The sequence below is a fragment of the Callithrix jacchus genome, chromosome 3 (assembly GCF_049354715.1).
Source record: "Callithrix jacchus isolate 240 chromosome 3, calJac240_pri, whole genome shotgun sequence".
Classification (NCBI taxonomy): domain Eukaryota; kingdom Metazoa; phylum Chordata; class Mammalia; order Primates; family Cebidae; genus Callithrix; species Callithrix jacchus.
Window position 1 is genome coordinate 83,828,999 of NC_133504.1, and position 27,473 is coordinate 83,856,471.

General features: G+C 35.5%; 1 protein-coding gene across 50 annotated transcripts in view; it reads right to left on the reverse strand.

Moving 5' to 3' along the window:
* The window catches only part of ANK2 (ankyrin 2), a 589,059-nt gene that overhangs the window by 47,321 nt on the left and 514,265 nt on the right, over positions 1–27,473 (reverse strand). For 21 of the 50 annotated variants that reach the window (XM_078366652.1, XM_078366644.1, XM_078366647.1 and 18 more), the window contains 7 exons: positions 21,211–21,313; positions 20,397–20,500; positions 8,944–9,168; positions 7,339–7,437; positions 6,203–6,357; positions 2,586–2,797; positions 1,882–2,086 (listed from right to left, as the gene is read on the reverse strand). In XM_078366652.1, the coding sequence (XP_078222778.1) occupies positions 1,882–2,086; positions 2,586–2,797; positions 6,203–6,357; positions 7,339–7,437; positions 8,944–9,168; positions 20,397–20,500; positions 21,211–21,313 (1,103 nt within the window). Of the gene's footprint in view, positions 1–1,881; positions 2,087–2,585; positions 2,798–6,202; positions 6,358–7,338; positions 7,438–8,943; positions 9,169–15,563; positions 15,600–20,396; positions 20,501–21,210; positions 21,314–27,473 lie in introns of all 50 variants that reach the window. The other 29 variants (XM_078366661.1, XM_078366656.1, XM_078366650.1 and 26 more) reach the window with 3 other exon arrangements.

Sequence of the window (27,473 nt, forward strand, 5' to 3'; positions counted from 1 at the left end):
ATAAGGAGCTGAACGCTTCTTTAAAATAATAAACAATCTAAACATTATTTTGTTCCCAAACTGCATATTTTATGCAATTGCTTTCAAAAAATTCCTTTCAATGTGCAATGGAAGTTTGGCCAAAAAAATGTTTGTAAAATAGTAAGAGCGCAATAAATATTACAAGGTAAATGAAAAAATAAATGAATGTCAAAGGATGGCCCCTGTCACTGAAAAAATTACCGTGAAGGCTGATGGTGACACCTCTCTTTAATTTCTACTGAGAAATTAAGATGACATAGACAAAGACAAAATTTTATGTCAAAGGCTGTAGGAGGAATAGATGTTTGAAATGAATAAAAGTCTTGACTGTGAAGTTTCTTAAAGAAGAGAACAAGTTATCAACAAAAGTTTATGAAAGTTTATTCTAGTAGGACTTTAAAATACATACTCAGCATAACTGTGTGACACAACAAAATACAAAACCTCAAATGTTTAGGTATTTAAACAATTAATTCATAAAATTCTTTGTTAATTTTCAAAATAATTTTAGTAAATTTAAGAAATGTTTATGAGAACCTGTCTAAAAACATTGGACTGGAATAAAGAGAGTAGATGGTGTCTAGGCCCCTATAGTATCTTCATTTGATCATTATAAAGGCAGGGCGTATCACAGACATTCTTCAGTCTCACTTGTTTTATATCCATGACATTATACTGCACATTATAGAAGGTTAATCATATACCTATGGGGCAGAAGTTATGGGAAAGATACCCAGAAATAATAGTAATAACCAAAAATGAGCAATTGGGAAAGAAATCATAAGTGAAGCATATGATTCATACTATTCATTATAGCCTATATATTTTTAAATTTTGTCTTATTATTAAACTTATGGAATAATCTCATGGTTCTATGTCATAACTAAAGGAAACATATTAGTAAGAAGGGGAGAATTAAAGAAAACAAATTGAAGGTGGACATTCTGCCGATATGAAAAAGAAGTGAAAAAATAATTTTAACAATGTTCTTCAAGTTGAGAAAAACAGAGAGACCAAGAGACACAAGAGAATCCCTTTATTGGAGCTCCCCTCAATACCAAAACATCCAGGGATGATTACTGCTCCTTCTAATAATAGAACTAATATTTACTGAATGCCAACACCATGTAATTATTGATAGAGAAATTATCAAATTATTTAGCCCTAAAACAGATTATTCCTGTGAATTTTTTTGCCTCACTATTTGTGGCAGCATTGTTTTAAAGAGACCACCAGCTTACTGGGAGTGTCTTTGGAGAGTTTGGTAGCTGTGTGAAAGCTACTAAACAATTGCCAAAAATCAGTGAATCTTAAAACCTTTAAGTTGTTTATCTAAAGTTAGTTCAATAGATCAACAATAAAGACATAACCAATTCCATGACATAACAGTTTGGTTTGAACTATTGGGTATAATTACTCAAGATATTACTATTTTTTCTTTTCTAGCAGATGTATTGATCTCTTCAATGAAGGCTCGAGGCCTGAACTTTGGAGACATATGGGTGTGGTTTCGAATCGCGACACCACCAAATATTTATAGTGTAACTCAGGCAACTTACAGAACTTCTTTCAACCATGGTTTCCTTTTCAGTAAAATGGGGTTAAAGTTTCCTCACAGGGTTACTGTGGAAATTAGAATGACAATGCATATAAACTATCTAACAATTTCACATACAGACTTTATTTAGTAAATAATAGTTATTTCCTTTCACCTTTCAATTCCCTAGTTAATTAAAATGCATTCCCTGAATTAATGCATGTGACCCTGCAGACATCTTATGACAAAGGTAATTTAATATTTACAATGATCTAAGTTTCTTTTTTCAGAACTCTCTACTAACATAGTCATATGTGACTCACCTGTTATGCTACATAGTAATCTTAAGGTTGGTGCATCTCCCCCAAATCCATTCAACATGACATCACTTGAAGCTTTGGGGACAGGAATGGTCATGGTAATTGGTTTGTGGAATTTTCTTCTTCTAGGTTCCAAAGTGACTATGGGGCTGAAGGTAGCTTTGTTGCCTAGGATCTTCTTAACCAGCTCACTGTGCATAGGTTGAGCCTTTTCAAAGTAAAAAATATATATATATATATATTTTTTAAATAAAGAATGAATCATTATATTTAATTTCAAATTTCTTACCCAAAGTATTATTTTTTATCTTACAAATAAGTTTGGTGGACTTCAACTATGGTAATTATGAATTCAGTGCTATTATTAAGAACTCATAAGATCTATGATCTCTGATGGCAGGGTTTGCTTACCAAGAATAATCTGATTCTTTAACAATTTATTTCTCATTTGAAAGCTAATTTGTTTTCTTTTTTTTTAAAAAAGAGGAAAACATTTATAGCTGGAGATTAATTTTGGTTAATCCTCCAAATATAAGTTGAATTTTTAAATATATTAATAACCAATAAATAAGAATTTGACTTTAGCTATACTATTAATGATACCTTCCTTTTTGGTAGGATTGGAAATGTAAGAGTCCTTGACAAAGCCAATTTTTAATCGTAGAATACCATCCTGTTAGGATCATTTGCATCTAACATGGGCATACCTGCAGGCCTACGCGGATCCGCTTGGTGAGTGCTCCCTCTGGGAAGACGGCCTGCACCTGGGGCACCACTGTGCTGCTCAGCACACCTCCCTCTGGGCCAATCAGGTTGCTGTCCTGTTTGATACGAGACACCACTGCAAAGTACTGTGGGAAGTCTCGGGTGATGATGCGGCAGATTCGTTTCTTTTCTAGGTCTTCTGGGCTATCTAGTACTAAGACAAGAAATAACCCACCTTCATTCATACAGCAAAGATTTCCTATTGAAAGCATTCTAGCCAACTCATTGGCATGGTTAATAATAAACAGAAGTGCCAGCAAACCTCCCCCTTTTTTTGGAAACAACAGGAAAATTTTAAAACAAGGCTATCCTAACAACACCAGGGGAAAAAAATGCAATCTTTTAAGATCTGCCAGCATTTAGCTTGCATGTTTCCTTTCTCTGTGAAAACCAGGCCTTTCCAGGTCACTGAGAAAGATCATTTAGTTCTAGATGCAGCATTGCAGGGCCACTTTTGAAATGAGGGGATGAGGGCAAATATGGGATGAAATGAATCTGTTCTATTCCTGGTTCATGTAATGAAGAGGAAGTTGTTTCTGGACTCTTTTTTTTTTTTAAACATTAATGTGATCTTTATTATACAGCACATCTGGTATTTATGTTTCCCAACAAGTGTACAGAATATTCTATAAAACCAAACCCAATCCTTCAAAATTACATTAACGAAGATTAACCCAGAGTCGCGTCTCTTCAAAATGCACACAACACGGTAACAATATTATGGAAAAAGCTAGGGCAAGAAAGGAGAGAGGATAAAGACTGAAGTGTGTGCCAAAGTCATTTTCTTTTGTTATTGCACTTTTATTCTATACACTTAGTATATTACACTTTTAACACTGTAATAAACATTAGTCCTTTAAAACAAACAAAAAACATTACATGAAGACAAAAGACAACAGGCTGTCAGACCAATTTTCTTTTCAACCACCTGGGCAGGTGGCCTTCCCAATGCTAGGTGTCCTGAACATGCCTCTGAGATCACCTCAATTGGACTGGATGTTAACAAAGCAGATGAAGTTAAAACAAAACTCTTTTAAGAACAGTAGTGCTACTGGAAACCTCCAGGGAAGTTTGCAATGCTAGTGTCTCAGGCTACTCCCTCCTTACCAACTTCAACATCAAACAAGCTCTACTCATCCTACCCCCATATTTGGAAGGATTAACCTTTCTTTTCCTTTTCCTTTTTATTTTTATTTTGAGACAGAGTCTTGCTCTGCAGCCCAGGCTCTGAGTGCAGTGGCGCAGTCTTGACTCACTGCAGCCTCTGCCTCCTGGGTTCAAGCGATTCTCCTGTCTCAGCTTCCCAAGTAGCTGGGACTACAGGTGCCTACCACCAAGCCTAGCTAATTTTTTCTATTTTTAATAGAGATGGGGTTTCACCATGTTGGCCAGGCTGGTCTCGAACTCCTGATCTCTGGTTTTAAGAAGTGGGTTACTTGATCCAGAAAATCTAAAAGCTTTGGAAACCCAAGGAAAGCAACTATTCTTCTGGCAGTGGACTCTTCCAGGGTTGTAATCCCACTCTGATGCAATATGGATGGACTAGGGAGGTTTCCTGATTATCCAAATGGAATACCAAGCATGTCATCATCTCTCCAAAGCAAAGCCAAAGGAGGCCTTAACTTCCCAAAGTGCTACTGGACTCTTTTTCTTTACAAATTTCAAAGTTAGCTCAAAGCCAAGTTATTGTGATTTTGAGAAGTAACACAGCCCTTTGGGTTCTCAGGGGAATAGTGCAGGAATAAAATCTGTCTTGGAAGAGTAAGATTTATGTTTATCTGTTTACTCCAGTGTAAGGGGTGTGTCTGAGACACTTAGTGTGGATATTTTAAAAATCAGTGATTATTAATTCAGGGTTTTCAATATTCCCCTGACACCATTAACTTTCCAAATATATCGTTTAACAACAACAGAATGGGATCATGGGCTCTTTACATTGCATTAGTGCAGATACTCAGGGCAATACAAAAAAATCAGACTAGTTTTAAATGTCGAAAATTTGAACTACGTGGATGACTGAATTTTAAGAGGTGGCGGAAAGGTGTTCATGTATGGAAATCAATTTACGATTCATTATAGAGGCAGGAACAGCAACTATGTTTTTCTTGACTATTGGGCAGAGCTGGACAGTAAAAGTAAGAAGTCCCAGGATCTGATCACATGTGACTGGAAACTGATGCACTGGCACATATTAGCCTATATTTATTTTTTAAATTTCCAGACATACACAATCTGATTATTTGTTTAATAACAAGCTTTTTACGTAGGTATTAATAGAAAGTTAAAGAGTGGGTCCCCATCCAAGGACAAGATACCAGTGTTTACTGGCAGTGTTATTGATAGGTAAATGTCTCAGAGAAAAATATCCTAAACCTAAGTGCCAGTAAAATAAATGGTTCCAAGAAGTAGAAGCAGCTAAATATTTCAGGGAACAATTTTTATTAATAAAAACCCTGATCTTTTTACTTTGCTTAGAAGATATTGACTTATACATCTAGAGGGAATAATTTCTTCCTCCATCCACCCCTTGGATAAGATAAGCCTGGTCTCTATTCTTATTGAAACCTTGGTAAGATGCAGAAAGAAATGGTAAAGAAGCTATGGTTCAGCTACGCTTTCCTATTCATGAGCCATACCTGAAACTAGTGCCAGAAGCCTCAAGAACTTGATAAACAGCTATACTTACTCTTGGCATGTATAGCTGTATACAAAACTTGGCATGTAGCTCTTGGCATGTAGGCAAAAAAATTCCTCTATTTGTGTACTTAAAGTTGAATCTGAATTCTACTATTAGGACTAGGACTTTTTCTCTGTGCAAACTATGGAGACCTAAGGAAGAGCTGCTTTCCTCTTGTCATACTGACATATTACAACCTTGTCTGGCCCAAGACAGAGTTGAGATTTACAGAGATTAAAATTCTAATGGAAAACTAAGTTCCTAAACTAGATGCGTATGTGTGTGTATGTATGCGATTCAACCCTGGCTAACTCCCTGTCTGAATTATAGTTAGAAATTTGAATGAACTTAATTTTCCTACCCCCTTAATAATAGAAAGTGAAAAAAATTATAGTATTCTACATTGTACTAGTTATGGGTAGATGTATGTTTTCCAACAGAATAAATTAACACTTTTTATCAGTATCTTAAATATCTAATGTTTCAAGTTAGTCATGTTTTTAAATCAAGGATTTATTATCCAGTATCAGTTCATTCATTATGAAACAACAATAGGTACTCTATCTCATTTTCAGTTCAAAAAATTTCCACTAAAAATGGAAGCATGCTGCATCTCTTTAATGAGATGTTTGCTATATTAAAGGCTTTTATTTTTCAGAATGTAACAGGAGTAAGATTAAGCAAAAGTATTGTGCATTCCAACTCATCACTGCAGGAGCCAAGCAGACTGCTGCTGTAGTCAAATACCACAAATGACACACACACACACACACACACACACACACACACACACACGCATACACCCCTAGGTCATAAGAAAGAAATGAATCATTTTCATGCTTCCAGTTTAGATTTCTTTTAAAACCCTTAATCTGAAAGTACCTTCATCCATGCCATTAAGAATTTCATTTAATTCATCTTCAGTGTAGTCACAGAAATGTTCTTTCCAGCTGTCCCCATTCTCACTGCGCAGGACCACCAGTTCCCTTTCCTTTCCTCGAAGGGCCGCAAAGTGAGGGATCTCCACGATCACAGGCCTGACACAGCAATGCAGAACATTCAGTGTGGACAGCTGCTAACCACCAGCAAGACAAGCACCTCGACTCTGTGGCAAAGTGACCTGGAATTCTTCTTTGTCTGGGGATAGGGACATAGTGGGCCATCCTTTGGAGCCCACTGGCTAGCAGATGGTCACATAGTAGCACTCCACCTCAGGGCACCAATCCTTAGGTACATGCTGCTACCTTAAGCCAAATAATGTTTCCCTGTGAGTGCATGTGGCATTCTGGAACTTCTCCTTTGATAAATGTAAGTAGAACACATTTAACCAAAAGAAATGTACATGCATATCTATGATGTCTGCCAATCTCCTAAAACATTTTCGACAAGGTGCAAGATGACGAAATGGTTTAAGAGGAAAATGGCTTACACATTGCATAATTTGATGTGCCATAAATGAGGAGATGTCAGAAAATCGACTACTTGTGAACTAAAGAGCCATGCACTCGTGGTTTTTGGTTATATTTTCTTCATTCAAGGAAACAATAGGCATGTGTACACAGTGTGGTCCTAATTGAGGCCCTCAGCAGACAGCCCAATTGTGTTCAATGCCTATTACATACAGGATCCGGAACATGCACTGCCCTATTACTTTTAGGTCACATTCGTTCTCAAAATATATACAGGGTTTTGATTTTTGGGTCCAGGTTGCTTTGATACAGACTCCAAATTCATCATAACAACATCATAACTAGCACATAGTACAACTAGGCAGATCTCATGCTTAAACGAAAATGAAGGTCACAGCACTTTAAGGGGAAAGATATAAAAACATCACTCAAAAATAAAAGTCACATACCACAAGGGTCAGAAATGGTCCACTAAAGATAGGTTGTACAGAATTTAAATAATAGAGAGGGACATGTCATGGGCACAATGACAAAAAGAGAAATCATATTGCAGAAGAAGGAGAAGAATGGGGGGCCAGCAGCCATCAATTTGTTTTAAGTCACTCCTACCCAAGGAATTTGGTTCCAGGAGGCCCCAGCTGAAGAATGCGGCTGACCAAACTTTCTCCCTCATTAAGTGGGGGAGGAGCCGTTGGCAGGTGAAGTTTACTGAGTACATCCAAAGCAGCAGTGAAAGAAAGAACATAGGTAAGCTTCAGGTATTGTTTTCCACAGAACCCCAGCATCACCAGCTGATCCACAGGGTGAACTTTGGTTTCACACTGCGTTTGGTTCTGCCCCCTCCATTGGTCACAAAGAGCAAGGAACAGAAGACCCAGAGTGTACAATGGAGGCGCGTCTGTGCAAGGAGAGCACTTAGCTGTCTGGTCTGTCCCTAATTAGGTTCACCGCCAGGGCACTAGCCAAAAAGGGGGAAAAAATGCTCCACAAGAAAGACAAGCTGTTGGGAATATGATGAAAACTCTGCCCTGTACGGAGGCCAGATGTTTTCATGAATATTCCCCAACAGAGCTGAAGATTATTGAAAAGCCTAAACTACCTGAGCATGAGGGGAGAAGGGTCTGACACAGAATAGGAAAAGAACCATTGGGGAATTACTCCAACCATAATGGCATTTTCTGATGCAACCCAGAACTTCACAGGCTCCTTCTAAAGCTCTGGTCTGTCTGATTGGAGGACATGAGAGGTGGTTGCTATAATTGGGAAATACAAACACACCCCTTTTTGGGTGTGCATATAATTTGGAGCAATCTGCTAATAGCTTGGTCCAAATTACAAAGCTTTAGAACATTTCCTGAGTTCTAAAGCAAGAAATCCTCTTCCCAGTATGACATCAGCAACGTAAAACAGTTCACGATTATTAGGATTTTCTCCCAGTATTTCAAGCACCAAGACTTAAATACAATTGATTTGTTTCAAAATATTTTGAAACTTGTCCCCCTACAAAATTTCATCCTTTTGTTAATTTCCGCTGTAGCTATTCATTTCCTGGCACGTTGAAATGCCACTTAATATAATAGCAGCCATACAAACAAACAGAAGAAAGAAGAAATGCTAAATTCTGTTCAAAATTGCCAAAATGAGCATGGCAGAAGTTAAGTCTTGATGTATTTGTCCTGATATAAACTGTGATTAAATAGACAACCAATGTAATGATAAGGCTCAATGTAGCAATTTCGATAGCAGAAAAAAAACCCACATTGATTAAAATTGTAGGTATTCTATAAAGGTAACATTGCTTTCCAAAGTAAAGATAATGATTCTGTTTCATAACTACATAAGAATTTACATTTATGTTTGGAACACAGTAGAATTTTTTTCTTTGTTACTTTATTACTTAATTCTCAGATGAAAAAAAAATACCTACCATTGGCTAAAATATGGTTATTCACATTGGGGGTCTGGCAGCTATTATTACATCCAAAAAGAATAGGTGGTATTCAACCTGAATGCTTAACTCATTAGTGCCTTAAAGTAAGAGGCGTGTAAGTGGAGTCAAGCATTGAGGTGCTACTTCCAATTTTAAAAATGTCATTGGCGCCAATCCGTTTTCAAAATGGTTTGACGTACCTTTTTCCATTCCATCTTAGAGATTTCATGTGGAGGACACAAGCTCATCGGTGACTAAATGGGAGGTTTATCAGAAACCCTTACCCAAGGAACTGAGCACCAGAAGGTCCAACTTCGATCAGGCGACTGGCCAGGCCTTCCCCTTCCACCATTGGAGGCATTGTTGCCAGTCTATGGCGTTTGACCAGCCGGCAGGTGACTCGTGTTGGAGCAGTGCATTTCCGAGGTGGAATAATGATTCGGAGCCCATTGTGTCTGCATCCTCGCATAGCACCACCTCGGGCATCCACCATAAAACTAACCAGGAAACTGAAAATTAAAATAGAAGATTAGATATGCTTTGAAATATTGGGAGCGGATGAACAAGCTTTGTCAAGTTGTTTTTCATAATGCTTTGTTCTCAAAATCTCTCTTTTTTTAATTTAAATGCACGGTGGCAAAATGTTTGTTTTTAAAAGTGATTTTACTTTATACCAATGCCTTTAATTCTGTTTTGTTGTTGTTTTAATTTTTATATTATTTTAATCTGTAAAGAAGAATTCTAATTTTTGCTGAAAATATAAACTGTAAATTCAAAATAAGTCTAATGAATTTTAAAAGAAAATTGAATGAAATTACATAAAGAACAGTTGACAAGTTTCCTTTTGTTATAAATGCAAAGACTTCTGCTTCCTTACTTGTATGTCCTAAAATATCTACATGTTGAAATAATACAAGGATAGAGTGAAAAGACCAAACTGCAGTTTTTCTGCATCCTGTTCCAAAATCATCTTACCCAGGATGTAGATTTTTAACTGATTATATCCTAAAGGAGGAGAAAAGCAAAATAATTAAAGGTTTTGAACTGAACCAATTTGCTGGTTAAAATGTACTTTTTTACTTATTAAGGAGGAATCTCTCTGCCATACCATTCTAATTGAAACAAAGAGCAGGTGGATAGGAAACAACTAGAGCCCTCCACACAACATTTTTTGAGTGAAATTTCAGGAGTGGGAAACCCTGGGCTCATGCTAGTGGAGGATATCTGTATCATCTGTATCATGATTTTCCTCAAATTATAACCAACTGAATGTAAAAAATCACAGCTTATAATTTAGAAATGTCAAGAGAATCCCCATTATTTTTTCTCCTTTTCTGCTAGGCTAATTGTTCATGAAAAAGGAGAACTATAATCCGAAGTGACTTGGTTTGTTTATTTTAAGTGTACCAAGAGAAAGGGTTTGTCTTAACTTCGAAGTTGTTTCCTTTGGGATGGTCTTAGCAGATCCTGATCCAGGTTAATTTGAATGCTTGTCATTTGGTTAGTATTATCTCTCAATAAAGTCTCCCAGGCACTTACTGTGTCAAGGAGCAAAAATTGAACAACACGGCAATCTAAGCATTGTGTACACATATACAAAGACATACAAACTGTGTGTACGCTCTTTCACAAATCACATTAGTGTCTTTTCCAATTTTCATTGCATTTGCAAGATCTTTACACCAAAATGGGAAGAGGAAAACAACATATAGGTGTATCATGGCTCTGCTTATAATTTGATCAGCACAGAACCAACTGAATTTGTCACACCTAGATATTGCCTCCATGACAACATTAAAAACATTTGAAAAGTATTTTATCAAAGCAAGTTATAAGGATATAAGCAGAAAACATTTATGTTATTTTTAGATAAATGAAGAAAAATATCTTAGCATCTTCTTCAAAGCAGAACACAGAACTCATTAAACATGCTATTAAACAAAAATCCTGTGGCTAGTAATCAAAATTGGTGCGAATGAGCCCAGAGTGCCTGTCTGAAGCACATCATGCAGGATGAGACCACAAGAGGCAGCACAGTCCTTCCCACATGCAGGGGCCAGGCTAGACCTGCCATTCACACCTAGCCCGCTTACGTTTTCAGGAAGGAGTAAAAACCGGCAAGTACAATCAACAGTTCAGTACTGAAGTGCTGACGTTTCTAGTCTTTATCAAAACATAATGAGAAATCTTTGCCACTTTTCTTATTACTAGTCTTCAGGTATGAATTCTTTAAAATTTTCTTTTTTATTTGACTTTTACGTGAACTATTTGTTGCTCAAAAGAATGAAAATACTGGTAACACTTCTAGATGGATATAAAGTTTTCCTTTCCGTTTTATTGTTTTTATTTGAATAGGATACTTGGGTTGATTCTTGTAAAAACAGGTAGCAAAAAGTGACATATTTCAACTGGTGCTGCTTCCAATTCAGTAATATTTTTGACTCAGTGATAAATAAGATTAATATTTTCTCTTTTTTTTCTTCATCTTTTGGTTACTGCCTCCATTGGTGCACAGACAGGAACTCAAACTAGTAAGGAATTATTATATCTGCTTAATGTTATCAATCCTCAGTACTGTTTATACCCTTGAAGGCATTTAAGAAATTTCCACACTCATGTTGTAAGCTATAACCTCTCCACTACATTTATTGCAGTGATGGCTTATGGCCTATATAACGTGGCGCCTTCATAGAAAAAGTGGAGTATCTTCTGGTGGCCCATTCTCTAAAGAGTGCATTGGAGTAGCTAAGTTCTTGTTTAAGCAACTACAGGTTAGATTACTGGCCCTGATTGTGTCACTGACTGTTTCTCTTGAAACCCTCTTTTTGTTCTCACTTGCTCTATATTTCTATTTCTATGCTCCTTTTCATGCAACATTTGTTGTCCTCCTATTAAGTGTCAAGTGCCCTGCTAGGAACTGAGGATACAGAAAGTAAAGACACAGCAGCTGCTGCCAAAAAGTCCATGGTCTGAGCCCCAGACATCACACGATGGTTTCATCATTGTTCAGCCTGGTCACCGAGAAATGGCTAGTCCACACAATGAGCATTTTCTCCATATTAATTCCTGTGTCCTCCATATTAATTCCATCCCAGCACAATGTGGATGGAGCGCTTAGTAGGTAGTCAATAAATATCTGTTGAGTAAGCGAATGTACAGCAGAGTGAAAAGGGCAAGATGTGAGGAGCTGTATATATTTATGTCTAAGGGTAACAAGGAGAAAATTTAATTCTTTAGTCTCTGGACAATCAGAGCAGTCAGAAGTCATTCAAATCACTATATTCAGATGTAGGAAAGCAGTTGGGAACGACTATTCTTAACATTAAATATTCTTCTACAATCTTATTCCTGCTCTAATGTAAATGGAGAAACCTAATAAACTTATTTCCTCTGAGAGAGAATTAGTAGAAAATGAAAGTAAGCAAAAACCAGAAGTCTGAATTTAACAAAATAAACAATCTCAATAGAAGTGAAGATTATATGAAGAAAGACCAAAGATGGGAAAATCAAAATAAAAGCACTTAAAGCCTGAAGCTGCAAGCAGATAAATTTACCTAAAAGTATCTCTGTGTCATGGTAGATCTGGAAAGTAATATTTAAGTATTCCACAAAAATCCAAAGCAAACTAAAAAATTAAAGGTCCCAATATGCATAATTCAGAGAAAAAAATATTTTTTTTCCTTAAGATAGGGTCTCACTCTATTACCCAGGCTGGAGTTTAATGGTGCTGTCATAGCACCCTATAACCTCAACCTTCTGGGCTCAAGTAATCCTCCCAAGTCAGCCTCCTGAGTAGCTAGGAATACAGGCAGCATCATCACACCTGACTGATTTTTTTTTTTCAGAGATGGGGTTTCCCTATGTTGCTCAGGCTGGTTTTGAACTCCTTGGCTTAAGCAATCCTCCTACCTTGGACTTCCAAAGTGCTGGGATTACAGGTATGAGCCACCATACTTGGCCTAAACTAAATTTTTAAAGAAAACAAGACTTTGTGTTTTTATCATGTAACTAAAGGAAGAAACACAAACCAAAAAAAAAAAAAAAAAAAAAAAACCCACCAAGCTGTAGTGAGGAAATTTTCTTTAGAAGAGAAAAAGAGAGAGAAGAAAAGTAAAACAGAAAGATGTCAAGAAAGAAACAAAAATGTTGGAAGACATAAAAAAAGCTAAATATTAATAGTCAAAATGAGTAAAAATGTTTATAAATCCGCAAGAAAATAAACAAATTGGACTCAAATAATGTAATTGCCAAATAGATGATAAAAATGCTGAATTTACAAAATTGCATAATGAAAGAAGTCTTTTATTTAAGAAAGAATAGAAAAAATAACTCAAATTTATCGCTAGGTGCTTACGAAAAGTCTGTTGACAATAGTCAGCATGCTCATATGTTAATCCCAATAGTTGATAATATAAAATTGGGTAAGCATTTGAGCATTTTCATTAAAAATATCAGAATATCCAAAAGTGCCACTATTTGGACAGGTAGTAGAGTTAGGAGACAGGTATTCTACCATGTAGCAAACAACTGCAAATAAGCAAAAAACAAATTGCAAGCAAATGTACTTCTATGTACCACAGGAAAATGTGAAAGGTTAGAAGGTATGAGTCATGCGGTGAGTGGTTCACATACTAGAATAGACTGAATCAATATGATTTTTCTCATGTTTGCAGGAGATTAAAATGGGACAAGACAATCCTTATAAACATCTAAAGATGAAAATAATTAAAGTAAAAACATATAATTAACTATGTTTAGAGGAGGTGGTAATATGGATTGATGACTCTGCCTGTCATCTATGAGCTTTAACATTGAAGCCTCACCTGCCAATGAAAAATAACACTGTTATCACTTAAGGTTATGGTGAGAATTAAATCTTGTGTGGGTAAAGCATACAGAATTCAATAGATGATAGTTCCCATCATTTTCCTTTCTCTACACTCATAGGATTTTACATATTTTAAATATCTTAAAAATAATACAATACACCACTTGAAAAATAAATGGAGAAACTAACCTTTATTGAGTACCTACAGTGAACCTGGAACTATGCTAAGTAATTTAATATGATAATGAAATTTGTATTAGTTTATCAAATTTACTGCTTAAATAAAATATAAAACATACTATTATCACAAAGCACAGGAAAATGCAGCAAGTACCATACTCTTCCCTGGATCTAGATATATCTCTGTCTTGAATTAATGTTGTAACCTCAGGTAAGTCACTTAACATCTTTAGGTTTCAGTTTTCTTATCCATAAAATGGGAGACTTCTACTAAATAGACTCTAAGTTGCCTTCCAGTATTACAATTCTATGCACAGTTTACTATTAAGTAGGCTAGGAAACGTACTTAAATATTTCAGCTGCTCTGAAAAAATTCCTAATTGGAAAATAAACTGCTATTACTTCAAGAAATATATATTATTTTTGCTTAATTCTTAAAACAGCTGTTCTGCAGAAATTATGTACACACACTGCACTAAACATCAACTTAAGATTGAACAGACAAAAAATATCATTTAACATTCAGTTTTAATTGCATCTCTTACTCTCCAAATGAAATTCAGCAATCATGCAAAGTAGAAACTCTTGTTGAAGTTTTCTAAATTGTGAGATACAATGTTATCACAATTTAAAAAGAATAAAAGCAAAAGCAACCATTATTATGCGGATGATTTGCCTACAAATACACAATTTGATTAACTAAACAGTACATGCTTCAGAGGAGGCAGCAGAAAACCATGATCCAGTCTTTTGAGGACTACATCCTCCACCTCCAAAGTTATTACTCCTTTAGTTTTATTTTTAAGTCATCAAGGACCATGGGATGGGAATGGGAAGGAGATTGCAGCATTCAGAGTTAGTTGTAAGAACAGGAAAAAAAAAATCATCAGAGTGCTTCAGTGATCCTCATATACATAGCAAGAGGGCCTCAGATTAAATCTGACTTCTGAGGCATGGTGAGCAAAACCATAACATGAGCTCTTTCTCTTCTCTAACTCCCTTAATTCTTTCCTAATCCTCGAAATTCTACAAACTGAAAAATTGCTTGGAATGGCTTTGAAAAAAGTGGTTCAAATTTGTTAAAATCACCAAACAATTCTTTATCAACCACTGTGGTCGTGTATGGAAAGACAATAGCATGCATTTGAGAAAAAGTATAAGAATGTATATAAAAGTTTTCAAAAATAAAAATACAAACTGTCTTTTTGGTAGACTGACAATCTGTAGTACCATACTGAATGGCTGTATAATAAAAAATACTATAATTATCAGTCTAATCAGAACCTTTAAAAATAACTTTAAATAAATAACAGAATAATGGGTATTTTTAGAACACTGACTAGAGTCATTCCATAATACAATTTCTAAAATATCAAAAGGTTGCATTTATAGCACTACTTACTAGCAAGGAAAAGCACTATTAATACACTTTCAGCCTTTGCCTCACCTAGAATATAGTATTTAAAATAAAACCCAGAACTACAACCAAAAAAAACCTCTGCTAAGTGCCAGTTAAAATCATAACCTTTAATAAAACCTTAAAATAGCTCAACCAATTTGCATGACTGTGGGGAACAACATTTTTCATCTCCATGTAGCACTTTTTCTCACAAAGGAAGCTGGAGATGTGGAGACCCAGGACCAAGACAGGCGGACCACATTAAGTCTGGGACAGCCCCACTTTATTTCCACTGAAATTAAAAAGACCACTTTCTCCTCATCATAGAGAAAGGGGAATTCAGCAATAGCCATGATTTGGAGAACATCAATCTTTCTCTCTCTTTGGCTAGGTATCTTCACACTAAAGCATCCTGAGGCAAGGAATACGCAGAAGGAGATGGTAAAGGGGGAGAGGATAGGCAACATGTTCAGATAAAGAATTATGCAGAAGTTCACCTGCTGTTGTCACGATCAAGACATGGAGAGGCGCGGCTGCAACAGAATAGATACTTTAGCACAGAGAAGGAACGGATGAAGTGAAATATAAGGAAGAAAATCAAAAGTGACTCTCAACTGAAATACATATTTTTACACCAATACAGTATTCATTGAAAACAAATGGAATCCAAATGAGATATAGCTCTATTCAAATGCTGAGAGAAGAGCAAGGTATGGGGGCTTCGTGGCAACTTCCAGTTTAGGGAATTGGGGATGTTATAAAATCACTGGATATGGATTTGTAACCTTGGTCAACACTGGGTCGTGATGGTGCTTAACAAAGTCTGAGTGTCCAAGAAGCTACGGAAACATCAAGGGGTATTATGATGAAAAACATAAAGGCTCTGATTTGATAGACATAGTTTTGACACAAAAACATTTTAGACATTTAATACTTTAAAAAATCATAATAATAACCTTTTGATCTATAACAGAAGAAATGCAAAAAGAGAGGGCACACTTTAAAGTATAGCTTCAATGACAAACAGTAGCATAAAATATAAGGCAGGGTAGGTAATACCAATTACCCACAAGATTGTAGCAAAAACAAACTATGCAAACAAAGGCTTGGTCAATACTTCATTTCCTGCTTTAGAGATTGCTGTCCTCCTCACTGGTCATAATATCTAATCCCACATTATGGTTCTACCTTTCACTCCTCTTCTACCTATGAGTCTGCTCTTCCGTAAAACCTTCTGTAAGTTTTTACATGATTCTCTTGTGTTTTCAACCCTAATGACGTACAAAAGTATGCATGCTTAATGGAGCACAAATCCAACCTTATAAAACATTTGTTTTGCTACTTATTATGAAACAATTTTCTTCATCTAAAAGATTCACCTTTATGTAGCTAAAAGAAAAGTCTAGGGTGTTGTGAAATACATGAACAACTAACCTAACTGCCATACATATTAGATAAACATTAATGTTGTCAGACGAGAACCTCAACTTCCTCGCATTCCAAATATCCCACTGTTTGAGAGAACATCTTCAAGATGTTTTTTAAAATAGACTTTATTTTTGGAGCAATTTTAGGTAAACAACAAAATTGCCTTCAACATGCTTTTATGAAAAAAAAGGTTTTTTAAAAGATCACCTTATAGACCCCTAGTTAATGTAATATTGTGTAGCACAATATCATGAATTGACATTTAATTGTTGTCATTTGACTATAATTAAAACACTACAAAAACTAAAGGACTTTGGAACAACAACATTTAATATGATTTACAAAGCTAGCTACTGCTAGGAATTGTGTCTTGCATTTTCTAATTTCTAATGCACTTATGAAATGATGAAGATTTGTAAGATTAAAATTCTTGTCCAAGACTGTTGTTATGATCATGACTGGGATACTAGCAGTGAGTGTTGATTAGAGTCATTGTGAATCAGAAGACAATGATTTAACATAAACAGAAAATATTAGTCTTTCTTTCACAGATATTGGCTGTGTCTATTGAGCAGAACAGATTTTTTAAATCACTGATACCTATTGTCCTGTACTGATGAACATTAGTCACTGGAAACATAACGTAGAGGTAAAATAAAATCACCAATACTGCTTATTGGTAGAAACAGTGTCTTCTATTCAACTAAAATCACTTTATTACATTTAAGAGAACACTATATGTACAAATCAGTGGCATGTGAATAAAAAACTAACTTTATTATGACTTCTATCAAATTATCTATTTTTTGGCTAGGCACCGTGGCTCACACCTGTAATCCCAGCACTTTGGAAGGCCAAGGTGGGCAGATCACCTGAGGTCAGGAGTTTGAGACCAGCCTTGCCAACAGGTCAAAACCCTGTTTCTACCAAAAATACAAAGTTAGCTGGGCATGGTGGTGCATGCCTGTAGTCCCAGCTACTTGGGAGGCTGAGGCAGGAGAATCGCTTGAACCCAGGAGTTGGAAGTTACAGTGAGCTGAGATCAGCCACTACACTCCAATCTAGATGACAGAGCAAGACTTCATCTCCACAAAAAAAAAAGTGTGTGTGTATGTGTGTGTGTGTGTTTTCTTACATTTTGGGTAGATCTTGAAGTGGCTTAAGAATTCACCCAATTAATTAAATAAAAACTAACTTCTCCAAAAATAAATAAAAGCTACTATTTAGGAACTTGGTATATAATGAATAAAATTACAAAAAATCTTGCTACATGACATGGTATGATGAGTGTTACTCATATACATTAATATCATGGTAGCTTTCAAATATCAGGAAACCCAGAATCATTGAGTTTTCAATAGCAATAACCCATCCTATTAGAGTCATCAAATGCATTGTGCTTGTTCAAACACTAGAGACGCTAATAGAGAATAATTTCCCTAATTAAAAATAACAGCAAGTCAATCATTACTACTGAAAAGTGAACCATATTGATGTCGTCATTTAGAGGAGTCAAAATACATTTCGCTTAACTGATATGCAATTTGTGAAAATCTGGAACATGTGTATGGTGACTGTACAAATACTAATAGCTATAATCTACTGAGCACTTATTAGTACTAATTATTTAAAAAGCATTTAGTTATTAAAGTTCACCTATGGGATCAATAATATAATACTCATCTTATAGATAAGGAAACTGAAACTCAGAGATTTTTATATAACTTGTGTCTGGTGTCACATATGACTATTAGTGTCAGGATTTAATCCTGATAGGTCTGACTCCAAAGCACACTTTTAACCGCCATGTTTCCCTCTCTTTACAGATCCAGTGTCTTCTAACTTTAAATAAAAACATATAATGTGTTTTCTAAAGGCAGGGGCTAGATCTTACTTAGCTATTTTCCTTAGTACCTGGCACAATGTCAGGTACTTTGTAGAATTGCACAAATGTGTGAAGAATGAATACCTAAGTGAATGGAAGAAGTAAAGAACATTTGCAAGAACTAAGTATACCTTAATTAACTAGCTCTCTAATAACCAAAGCCTTATTAAGCAAAGTTTTTCCTAACAGTTTATATAAAGCATCTGTACTATAGGTGCTTGTAGACAGTATCAGTGCCAGGCCCCCCAAAGGAGAGATTCTAAAATAATTGATCTGGGTTGAGGCCTGGACACTAGTATTTTTTAAAGCTCCTAGGTGATTCTAATGCACAGCTAAAGTTGAGAATTATTCAGAGTCAGTATTAAATGCTTAAGATTCATAGGAAAACTGGCTTATTGAAGACTATGAATTTAAAGATCTTTGTCTTAACAAGTAATTCATCTGTAATTACTGGATGCTGTTGGTTCATTATAAGTAATGCACCATAATTACTTAGTATCTAGTTGTATACAAGTGAGGTGTAATTGAGGTATTTAGACTATTTTGCTACTTTTCAGTAATGAAAGAACTCTTTCAAAAGTTCCTTTTTTAAAATATAAGTGATTCATTTTGAAAACTGAAGTTTTGCCATGCACTTACTCTTTTGTAAATTCAGTTATTATTAGTCAATTACATTTTACCTAAAATCATCTCATCGCTTTGTAGGCTGCATATGAATTTTAAACACCTTATTAAGGTTTCTAGAGTCTTATCTATGTTCCTTCAATATTCTACATCCAGGCCTCTTTTCCTTCTTACTCATCATTGTGAAGAAGTTTACTAGCAGAATGCAATGTTATACTTTTTGAGTAATTTATAGCTTTTTTTTAAAAAAAAAAGTAAGTAAATTTGAATGAAGTGTTTTTTATTCTCATTAATAACTCTTCCATCAGAAACTAGCCTCTACTTATTTAACAAGGAAAAGAGTATTAGGATTGTTTTCAATAAGTATGTAACTAATATTATTGTATGAACCTTTACTTAGTAGAAGATTAGTTGAAGAAGTCTAAAATTTTTAACTAAAACATCTTGAACTCTTTCCTAAAAGGAGAATATTTTAGAATAATAAAAATAAGAAAGGATCTACTTTTCAAAATAGTTCTGAAATTTATGGATTGAAATTTTGGGATAATAATTAAAACCAAAGGACTGCATTCTGATATATAGAATATAAATAGTGCTTTAAAAATAATAAAAATAGAAATTATATATATAATTATGATATTGCTATATTATTGGAAACTACTAATATGTAAGGAAAAAATTGGAAGAGTTTTACAATTTAAAACTCCTAAAGGAATTTATACTCCACACAACTGAACACCTTAAGAACAACTTTAAGTATGTTTGAAAGTATGACTCGAACTCCTATTTTTTAATGAGTTAATAAAAACAGGCAGCATTGCTTCAACACTGGTGTGTACATGCTCTGAATGACTTTAAGAAGATGACTGAGAACCTGACTGGTTGCATTCAAATTTCCCTTTTTCTTTATATCCCTACTTCAAATAATATATAAACTCCTCTATACATTTGTGTGATTCAAACTTCTGTAACATTATTTTAAATGCATTAACATCTGAGAAAGGCATTTATTTCATTGAACCAATCAGCTAATCCTAATAAATAGAAACTTTCTGGAAATCAAATGATTCAGCTCCTCTTTTTAAGATGTCTTAAAGATAGTACATGAATAGTAGGAAGGCCAGTACGTTCCAGTTAGGTAGCAAGCTGTTTGATGCATTCTATGAGTTGTTTTAAAAGAATAGTTTTTTAATGCTGAATTCAACCTTTTTTGTTGGTTTGTTGCTGTAGATATAGAGTTTATGTTGGATAAAGCAATGTTATTTACAAGTTTAAACAAAGGGCACCTCCACTGTAAAGCTAGTCACCAGCTAAAGCTACTGGACAAAGCTGTTACTTTCACCCCCATCTCTTTTTACCTCTTGATCAGGATACATAATATTGATTTACTCACCCTGAATGAATAGGACTAGAAGAAAGAGCCACGTTGTCTAAGTTCTCAGTGCCCCAGCTTAGGCGATAAGAATTCCTTTCTGCCTCCTTGGCTAGAGCTGACACCTAAACACAAAGAACACTGGATTGAATAAAAACACTTTGCTTCAATTAAAGTAAAATATAATGAAATGTAAAAAGTGGCGTCACTGGAAAGTGTTTACCTAGGAAAATTTTCATTAAAAAAATATAAGACCAATGTATTATTTACAATGAATCTTTTAAAATGCATTCTCTTTTAAATTGCATTATTAAATAGATTATATAAGATTACATTTGTGTAACTGTCTTTGAAGAGAGTAGGTACCCATCTACTTCCCTGTACCCAATCTACCAAAAGTGATAAAATCCTAACTAGAATTAAAATATTCCACAATAAACTTTAAGCCTTTCTCATAGCTAGCAATTTTAAATATTGAAAGATACAACTTAACCTGTAGCATTCATCCCTTAAATGCATCCCACCTCTCTTTTTCCTTTAATGAAGATTTTATGTTTGTTTAAAAAATAATGTGTATATATAATCTCCACAGAAGAATTCAGTATAGCCGAAGAAATAAGCAGTATGCTTTTTCAGAAAAACGCTGCTCATTGGAAAACATCTAATGAACATTTTTCACATTTTAGGAAAATCCTCAAATCTCTTATCCTAGCTTGTCAACCAAATTAAGAATGATTTTGGGGAGAATTAAAAACTTTCTCAGGACATTTCTAGCATCCGATAATGTTAAAAAGCTCTCAAGACAGCAAAGACATGAAGAAAAAATGTCACGTACCTGGTGACTGGGAATCACAACGGAGTCGTCCATCACAGCACTGTCCCTCAGGTAGGAGGCATGGCTCAGAGTGTGAGACCTGTCGGAACTGAAGGATCGAAGGCTGGTAGGTGGGCAGGAGGCCATGGCATATATCAACAGCGGTAGTAGGGTTGGGATGACAAAATGATGAGCCGAGCAGGAGAGTGAAAAAAGCGTGCTATTAGCTAACAGCGCAACTTCCAGGGGGACACAAGTCTCTGTGTTGTCCTACCTTTTTGTTCAACAGCTAAACTAACACATCCTTTGACAGGTTCCTACTGCTCAATGGCAAGAGCACAAGGGAATCCAGAAGTTAAAATTTGATACTCCTAATCTGATTCATTTTCTTCCCAGAAATGTTTGAAACCAGCAACTGTAGTTTATTACTGCCAGGACAAGAAATTCTCACAGGAAATAATTCCAGGATAGATTGCTTAAATCTGTGCTAAATGTTAATCTCCCTGCAACTAAGAAAAATATTAGGAGGAAAGTAGACAGCTCTCAGAGAGAAGAACAAAATGAAAGCCCAGTTTCATTTTCGCTCATTAGTTTCCATTTTCTCTCCATGCCTCTTTCTCCTCCTCTTTGAACTGTGAATGACTGAATGTTGGTGCATTCCCCTGGAAGGTACAGAGTGAAATGGACTGTGGCCAGAAGCATGCTTCCTGCGGAAGTGAAGTTCCTCTTGTTTGTCTCTGGTGACTCCAACAATGCTATTATTTCAAACGAGAGCACTGTCCCCTGTGCATGTCCTGTATGTGGTGAGTGAAGCACCAGAGTGTTGGTTGCCGTGGTGATGAGATGCATGAGCACAAGAAACTGTTTCTAAGCTCCAGCCCAGAACACAGACACACCTGCCAGCACAAAGACAAATTGCCAATGGCCATGGACCAAAAGTGAGGTTTTGCTTCAAAATGGGATTTAGGCCTTGATAAACCATGCATTACATTTTTGAAAGGTCTGAATTTTGAAGTTCTAAATTACATACTCAAATGTAATAGGTAAAACTTGACATTTGCATAGATGCAAACTCATTCCTTTTAAATCAATTTGTAAACTCAAAGAATAGATTGATCACTTAAATAAACTATATTTTATACAGTATAGTTCAAGTATTAAAGATCTATGTTCAAAATATTAGCCCAAAGCCCATAAGGGAAAAAAAGAGATATGCAAGCTTTCACAATAGAAGCAAACGTTCATTTACTTTTAGCTAGTAGGTGTTTGGTTAATGAAGCACTATAGAATTATGGACTGAATGTTAAATTAGCATATTTATTAGTAGAAACTATCTGCATTTTGCCAGTATATTTAATTTTGTAAGCAATGTGCTATCATATGTATGAGATGTCAATATAGCCAGCATCAATTGTCTTTGATGGAGTCATCACTTTATAGGTAATTCATAGTAATCCAGGACCTCCTCCTTCTTACTTTACATGTAGGTATATTCCAAAAAGGAGTCTTAAAGGGTAAGTGACATGAATAAAAGGAGTTGATTGTCTGATCCTATGTGTTTACACATACATAAATCTGTGTTTATAATAAAACAAAATCTAAATATAATTTGAGAATTAGCTATTTTATGTTATTAGGCTCTTGGAGAAGATTGAGGCTCTTGACAGAGCCTAAATAATTTCATCAACAAGAGTTTTAGCTCCAGCAATTGGAGGCTATTTGTATTACAACTGGTTTTACATTTAGCTTTTGATGGGAAATTAAATTATCGGGAAAAAGGTTAATCTCAGCAAAAGCCTGTCTCAGTTGGTGGAATAGATGAGTTTTTTCCTTCTGTAAATGACAAAGATAGCTAAGATTCACTTGGATGTGTTTTGTACCAGGTGCATTAGATCAGCAACTCTTAAATTCTATTTACTTTTATTTTGTTTTGAAATTGGCCAAGGAAGGGAAAATAGTAGAGGAGCCAACCTCTTCTATTTCCAATACGGCTTGTCTATGGACTCAACCATCTTCTGGAATAGCAGAAACACTGGTCTCAAAAGGGAAAATGGAAATTTAATTTGAATGAGAACAAACTGAATGGTAAATAATGGTACCTCAAATAAAACCTTGTGATGTGGCTCCCAGATTGCAAATGTCTAAACTTTGAAAGAATGAATGAAGTCTCAATTACCGCTCTCAGGGAGTGACTATGGCTAAGCAGACAAGTCTATTTCAGGAATGTGTTATTAAAGAGCCCATTGGGCTACAAAAGTAAAGCCACACTTTGCAATCAGCGTATCATTCATAAAAGTGAAATTTTGATATCCATTTAGTTGACACCTGAGTCTTTCTCTAAATTGGTTTTGTACTGAGAGGAACAGAGAAGTGCTGGTGATTTTTGTCTTTCCTAAAACCCCAATAAGAAGAGAAAGAAGGAAACAAAGTGATATCTGACGACAAAAAATTGATTAGAGAGAGAACGATATGAGGATATATACACAGAAAGTGAGAAAAGTTGGACAGAGAGAGGAAGCAAGAATGAATAAATCAAAATCATATATCGGAGTGTCTACCTTTCTCTAAGTTTTACTTTAACTTCCTCTACTTACTGCTTTCTGAATATTAATTGATTGTTTAATCAATGTGTATAGTTTCTAACTGCTTTTGAAAAAAATGATGTCATATAATCTACTTAAATGAAATAAAAACAGACTATTCCAACAGCAGAGAAATTATTCCCTCTAAAAGAATATCCTCTCTAAAATAATATAACTGAAGAATTATTCTCAGTAAAATCATATAACCAGCACAACAAAGGTCTGGAATAATTTAAGTCCTTGGGTCAGAAACTGTTCACTCTGATTTCAGACATTAAAAACAAGTTTAAATATTTTCCAATACAGTTACCAATTTTTCATTAAGTCAATGGTTCTGCTATTAACTTAATAAATGTATAATAACATAGCCATAGAAGTGTAAAGTTTTATTTGCTGTTCAGCTAGGGGATGTGATAGCGGTTTTGTTATGGTCTTAATTTATACTTTTTATTGGACTATGGTACAACTGTTTTCTGAACAAATAGGTGGTAGGAAAGTGTAATTTTATTGAAAAGTATAATAATTACTATCTTGCTAAACTGTAATATTTATTAAACATTCAATTAGTGGAGTTGCAAACTTTATTGAACAAGTAGAAATCCAAAATTTTCAATGAATTTGTTTTAAAACCTGAAGAAGTTTCTGTGGTTCATTGTTATTTAGCATTTTATATTAAATTTGGAAAGTATTTTTAATTTGGAAGCAACAATAAAATAAAACAGACATAAAATCCAACTAATCATAACTTGGTTATATTTGTATTTAATTTGCACTAAATTATATGCATTTGCAATCTTCCATATCTATGTATATTTTAGGTATCAGGTTATTTTTTCTTTTTCTTTTTTTTTTTTTTTTTTTTTTTGAGACGGAGTTTCGCTCTTATTACCCAGTCTGGGGTGCAATGGCACGATCTCAGCTCACCGCAACCTCTGCCTCCTGGGTTCAGGCAATTCTCCTGCCTCAGCCTCCTGAGTAGCTGGGATTACAGGCACGCGCCACCATGCCCAGCTAATTTTTTATATTTTTTTAGTAGAGACGGGGTTTCACCATGTTGACCAGGATGGTCTCGATATCTCGACCTCGTGATCCACCCACCTCGGACTCCCAAAGTGCTGGGATTACAGGCTTGAGCCACTGCACCCGGCCTATTTTTTCTGTCTTCTCCAACTACACATAGGCTAATTGGGGTTGTTTGGAGGAAGCCATGCTAATGTGTTATCAACCACAAGGTGGAGCTGTGATAGTTGAAACAAAGCCATACCTGGGTCATGTCACAGATTTTCATTTTAATCATATATCCACCTCTTCTAGCTCAGTTAGTTACTCATTTTAATATATAAAACTCTTTATTTTAGAATAAATCCATAATTCTAGAATATAAGCACCCCCCGTCCCCAGCAACACACACACACACACACACACAGGTTGAGCGGTGAGCAGGGAAATGTGGATAAATCCAGGAAGGGCTTGTTTCCATGCTCTGTTAATACCTACCTGGGCATGGTACTAGTGAAAGCAATTCAAATAAAGACATAATGCAAAGGAAAAAATGGTCACTGAAAACAGGTAACTTATATTGAATTGCCTAAGCAAAATTAAAAATAAAAGAATAAGACCATGGAAATGAGATGCTGCCTGCAATTCTGATTTGGAAATGGTGAATACATCTGGTGATCTAGAAATGCAAGTGGAGACCTGGAGAACACAGTATGTCTGTTTGTTTTATGTCCCCTGACCTTATGTGCTGAAAAGTATTGAATTTAAGTAGAAGCATTTGACCCATCCATCCTGTTTCATAGAAAGTATTATTCTAAATTCTTCCTCAACCTAAGTACTTTGAAAGAAGAGAAATAGGTCAAATCAAGTACTTATTCTTAATAAGGAAGATCATGCAAAAAATAGAAGCTTTATGGTTGACAGTAATATTACTAGTTACAGATTATCATCAATTTATGCAATGCCATAAACATTACATTCTATTCAAATTTGAAATCTTTTAAGAATCTCAGAGTATAAGGTACAGATCTATCAATGTATCAAGAGGGCTTATGGAACACCAGTCCCTTCTACTCCTACCTCCAGAGGGGCTCCTCCTTCTGTGAACACCCTTTATCTGAGTTATTGAAGCCAAGGTGTCAATTTAATCTCCTTCCCCTTCTTCACCTAACTCAGGAAATTCATTATTAAATCTGACTGGTTTTGCCTCCTACACATGTCTCAAAAAACTTTCAAATGTTTTATTTCTGAAATTCTCTCCATGACTCTCACCAAGGTTAGAATGCAAGTCCTCTCACGGCACCTACAGTTAATACATGCACAATTCCTTCTCAGAATGATTGCAATCTCCAGGTTTAGCTCTTTGGAAGCCTCCTTTAAAATTCATCCTCTTTCTGACTGGAAGAAGGAGCCACCCACTATGCAAATATAATTCCCGATCCTCCACACTTACACTCCAGCAACACTGCACTCCCTTTTCTCTTACACACCCTACGAGCCTTTGCTCAACACCTTTCCTCGCCATTATTACTCATCATTTGGTCTCAGTTGGTTTCATCTTTTCCTGTAACCTAGAGCCTCAGGGCTTTGGTGGCCCTCTATGTGTACCACTAGCCTATACCCTTTCCCATCTCATTAGGCTATGAAGTAGCAAGTCTATCTAGCTAAAGAAAAAAAAAAAAGATAGTGGAAGGGGGCATTGGTGCTCAAGGAAAAAGCCCAAGAAAAGTTTGGTTTTGCTCATTATGCACTTAGACTCTATTACTCTTTTAGCTATTTATTTCTTAGACTCTAAGTATGCTGGATATTCATAAAATAGCTTATAATGGAGCCAACTTTAAAACTGTAAACCTGAGATTATTGATCAGCAGAACACATTATACTACATGGACAAACTTACTCTATTTTGTCTTAAGAGACAATGTCTTGCTAAGCTGCCCAGGCTGCACTTAAATTCTGGGGCTCAAGTGATCCTCCAACGTCAGCCTTCCAAGTAGCTGAGACTACAGGTACATGCCACTGTGCCTAGCTATGACATCCATACTCATGGCCTCCCTTATCAGTCACACTTTCCATGAGGAACCATAGAATGTTATCACCTAACTTGCATCAAAAAACAACAAGTGCCAGTAGTACTAGTTAATGATAACAAAAAGTAACACTGATCGCATATCTCAGAATATCACATAAACCTCCCAGATTTGTCTATTAATGCTGGGCTCCCTCAGATTGTGCTCTGATTTTCTCTTGTATCCAGGCTCTCGTGATATTCTGTTTGGATTCTTTTTCATGAAAAAGTCAGTTCCAGATAGTTTGTTCTGAATGTATTTCTTTTTAATTCAGCCTCACAACATACTTTATCCACAGAAATATGTCACTAACAAAAAAGCGGGGGTGGGAGAGTATTCAAAGTGTCTGTGATACCACTCAGTGAGAATGTCTGTAAGGCAAAATTGTCCTTTTGAGGAAAAAGTGGCCAGTGATTAAAAACACCACATTTAAACGATAAGAGTTCTTATTTATGATGGGTTTGCTTCTTACTAGTTGTTTGATTTTGCCAAGTTATTTTATCTTCCTAGGCCTTAGTTTTCTTTTCTTTAAAATGGGCAAGTTGTTAGAGAATGGAATAACATAGCATGCTAACTTCTGAGATTAATAAGGTACCTATTAAGTGCTCAATAATTGCATCTACATTTGTCTCAT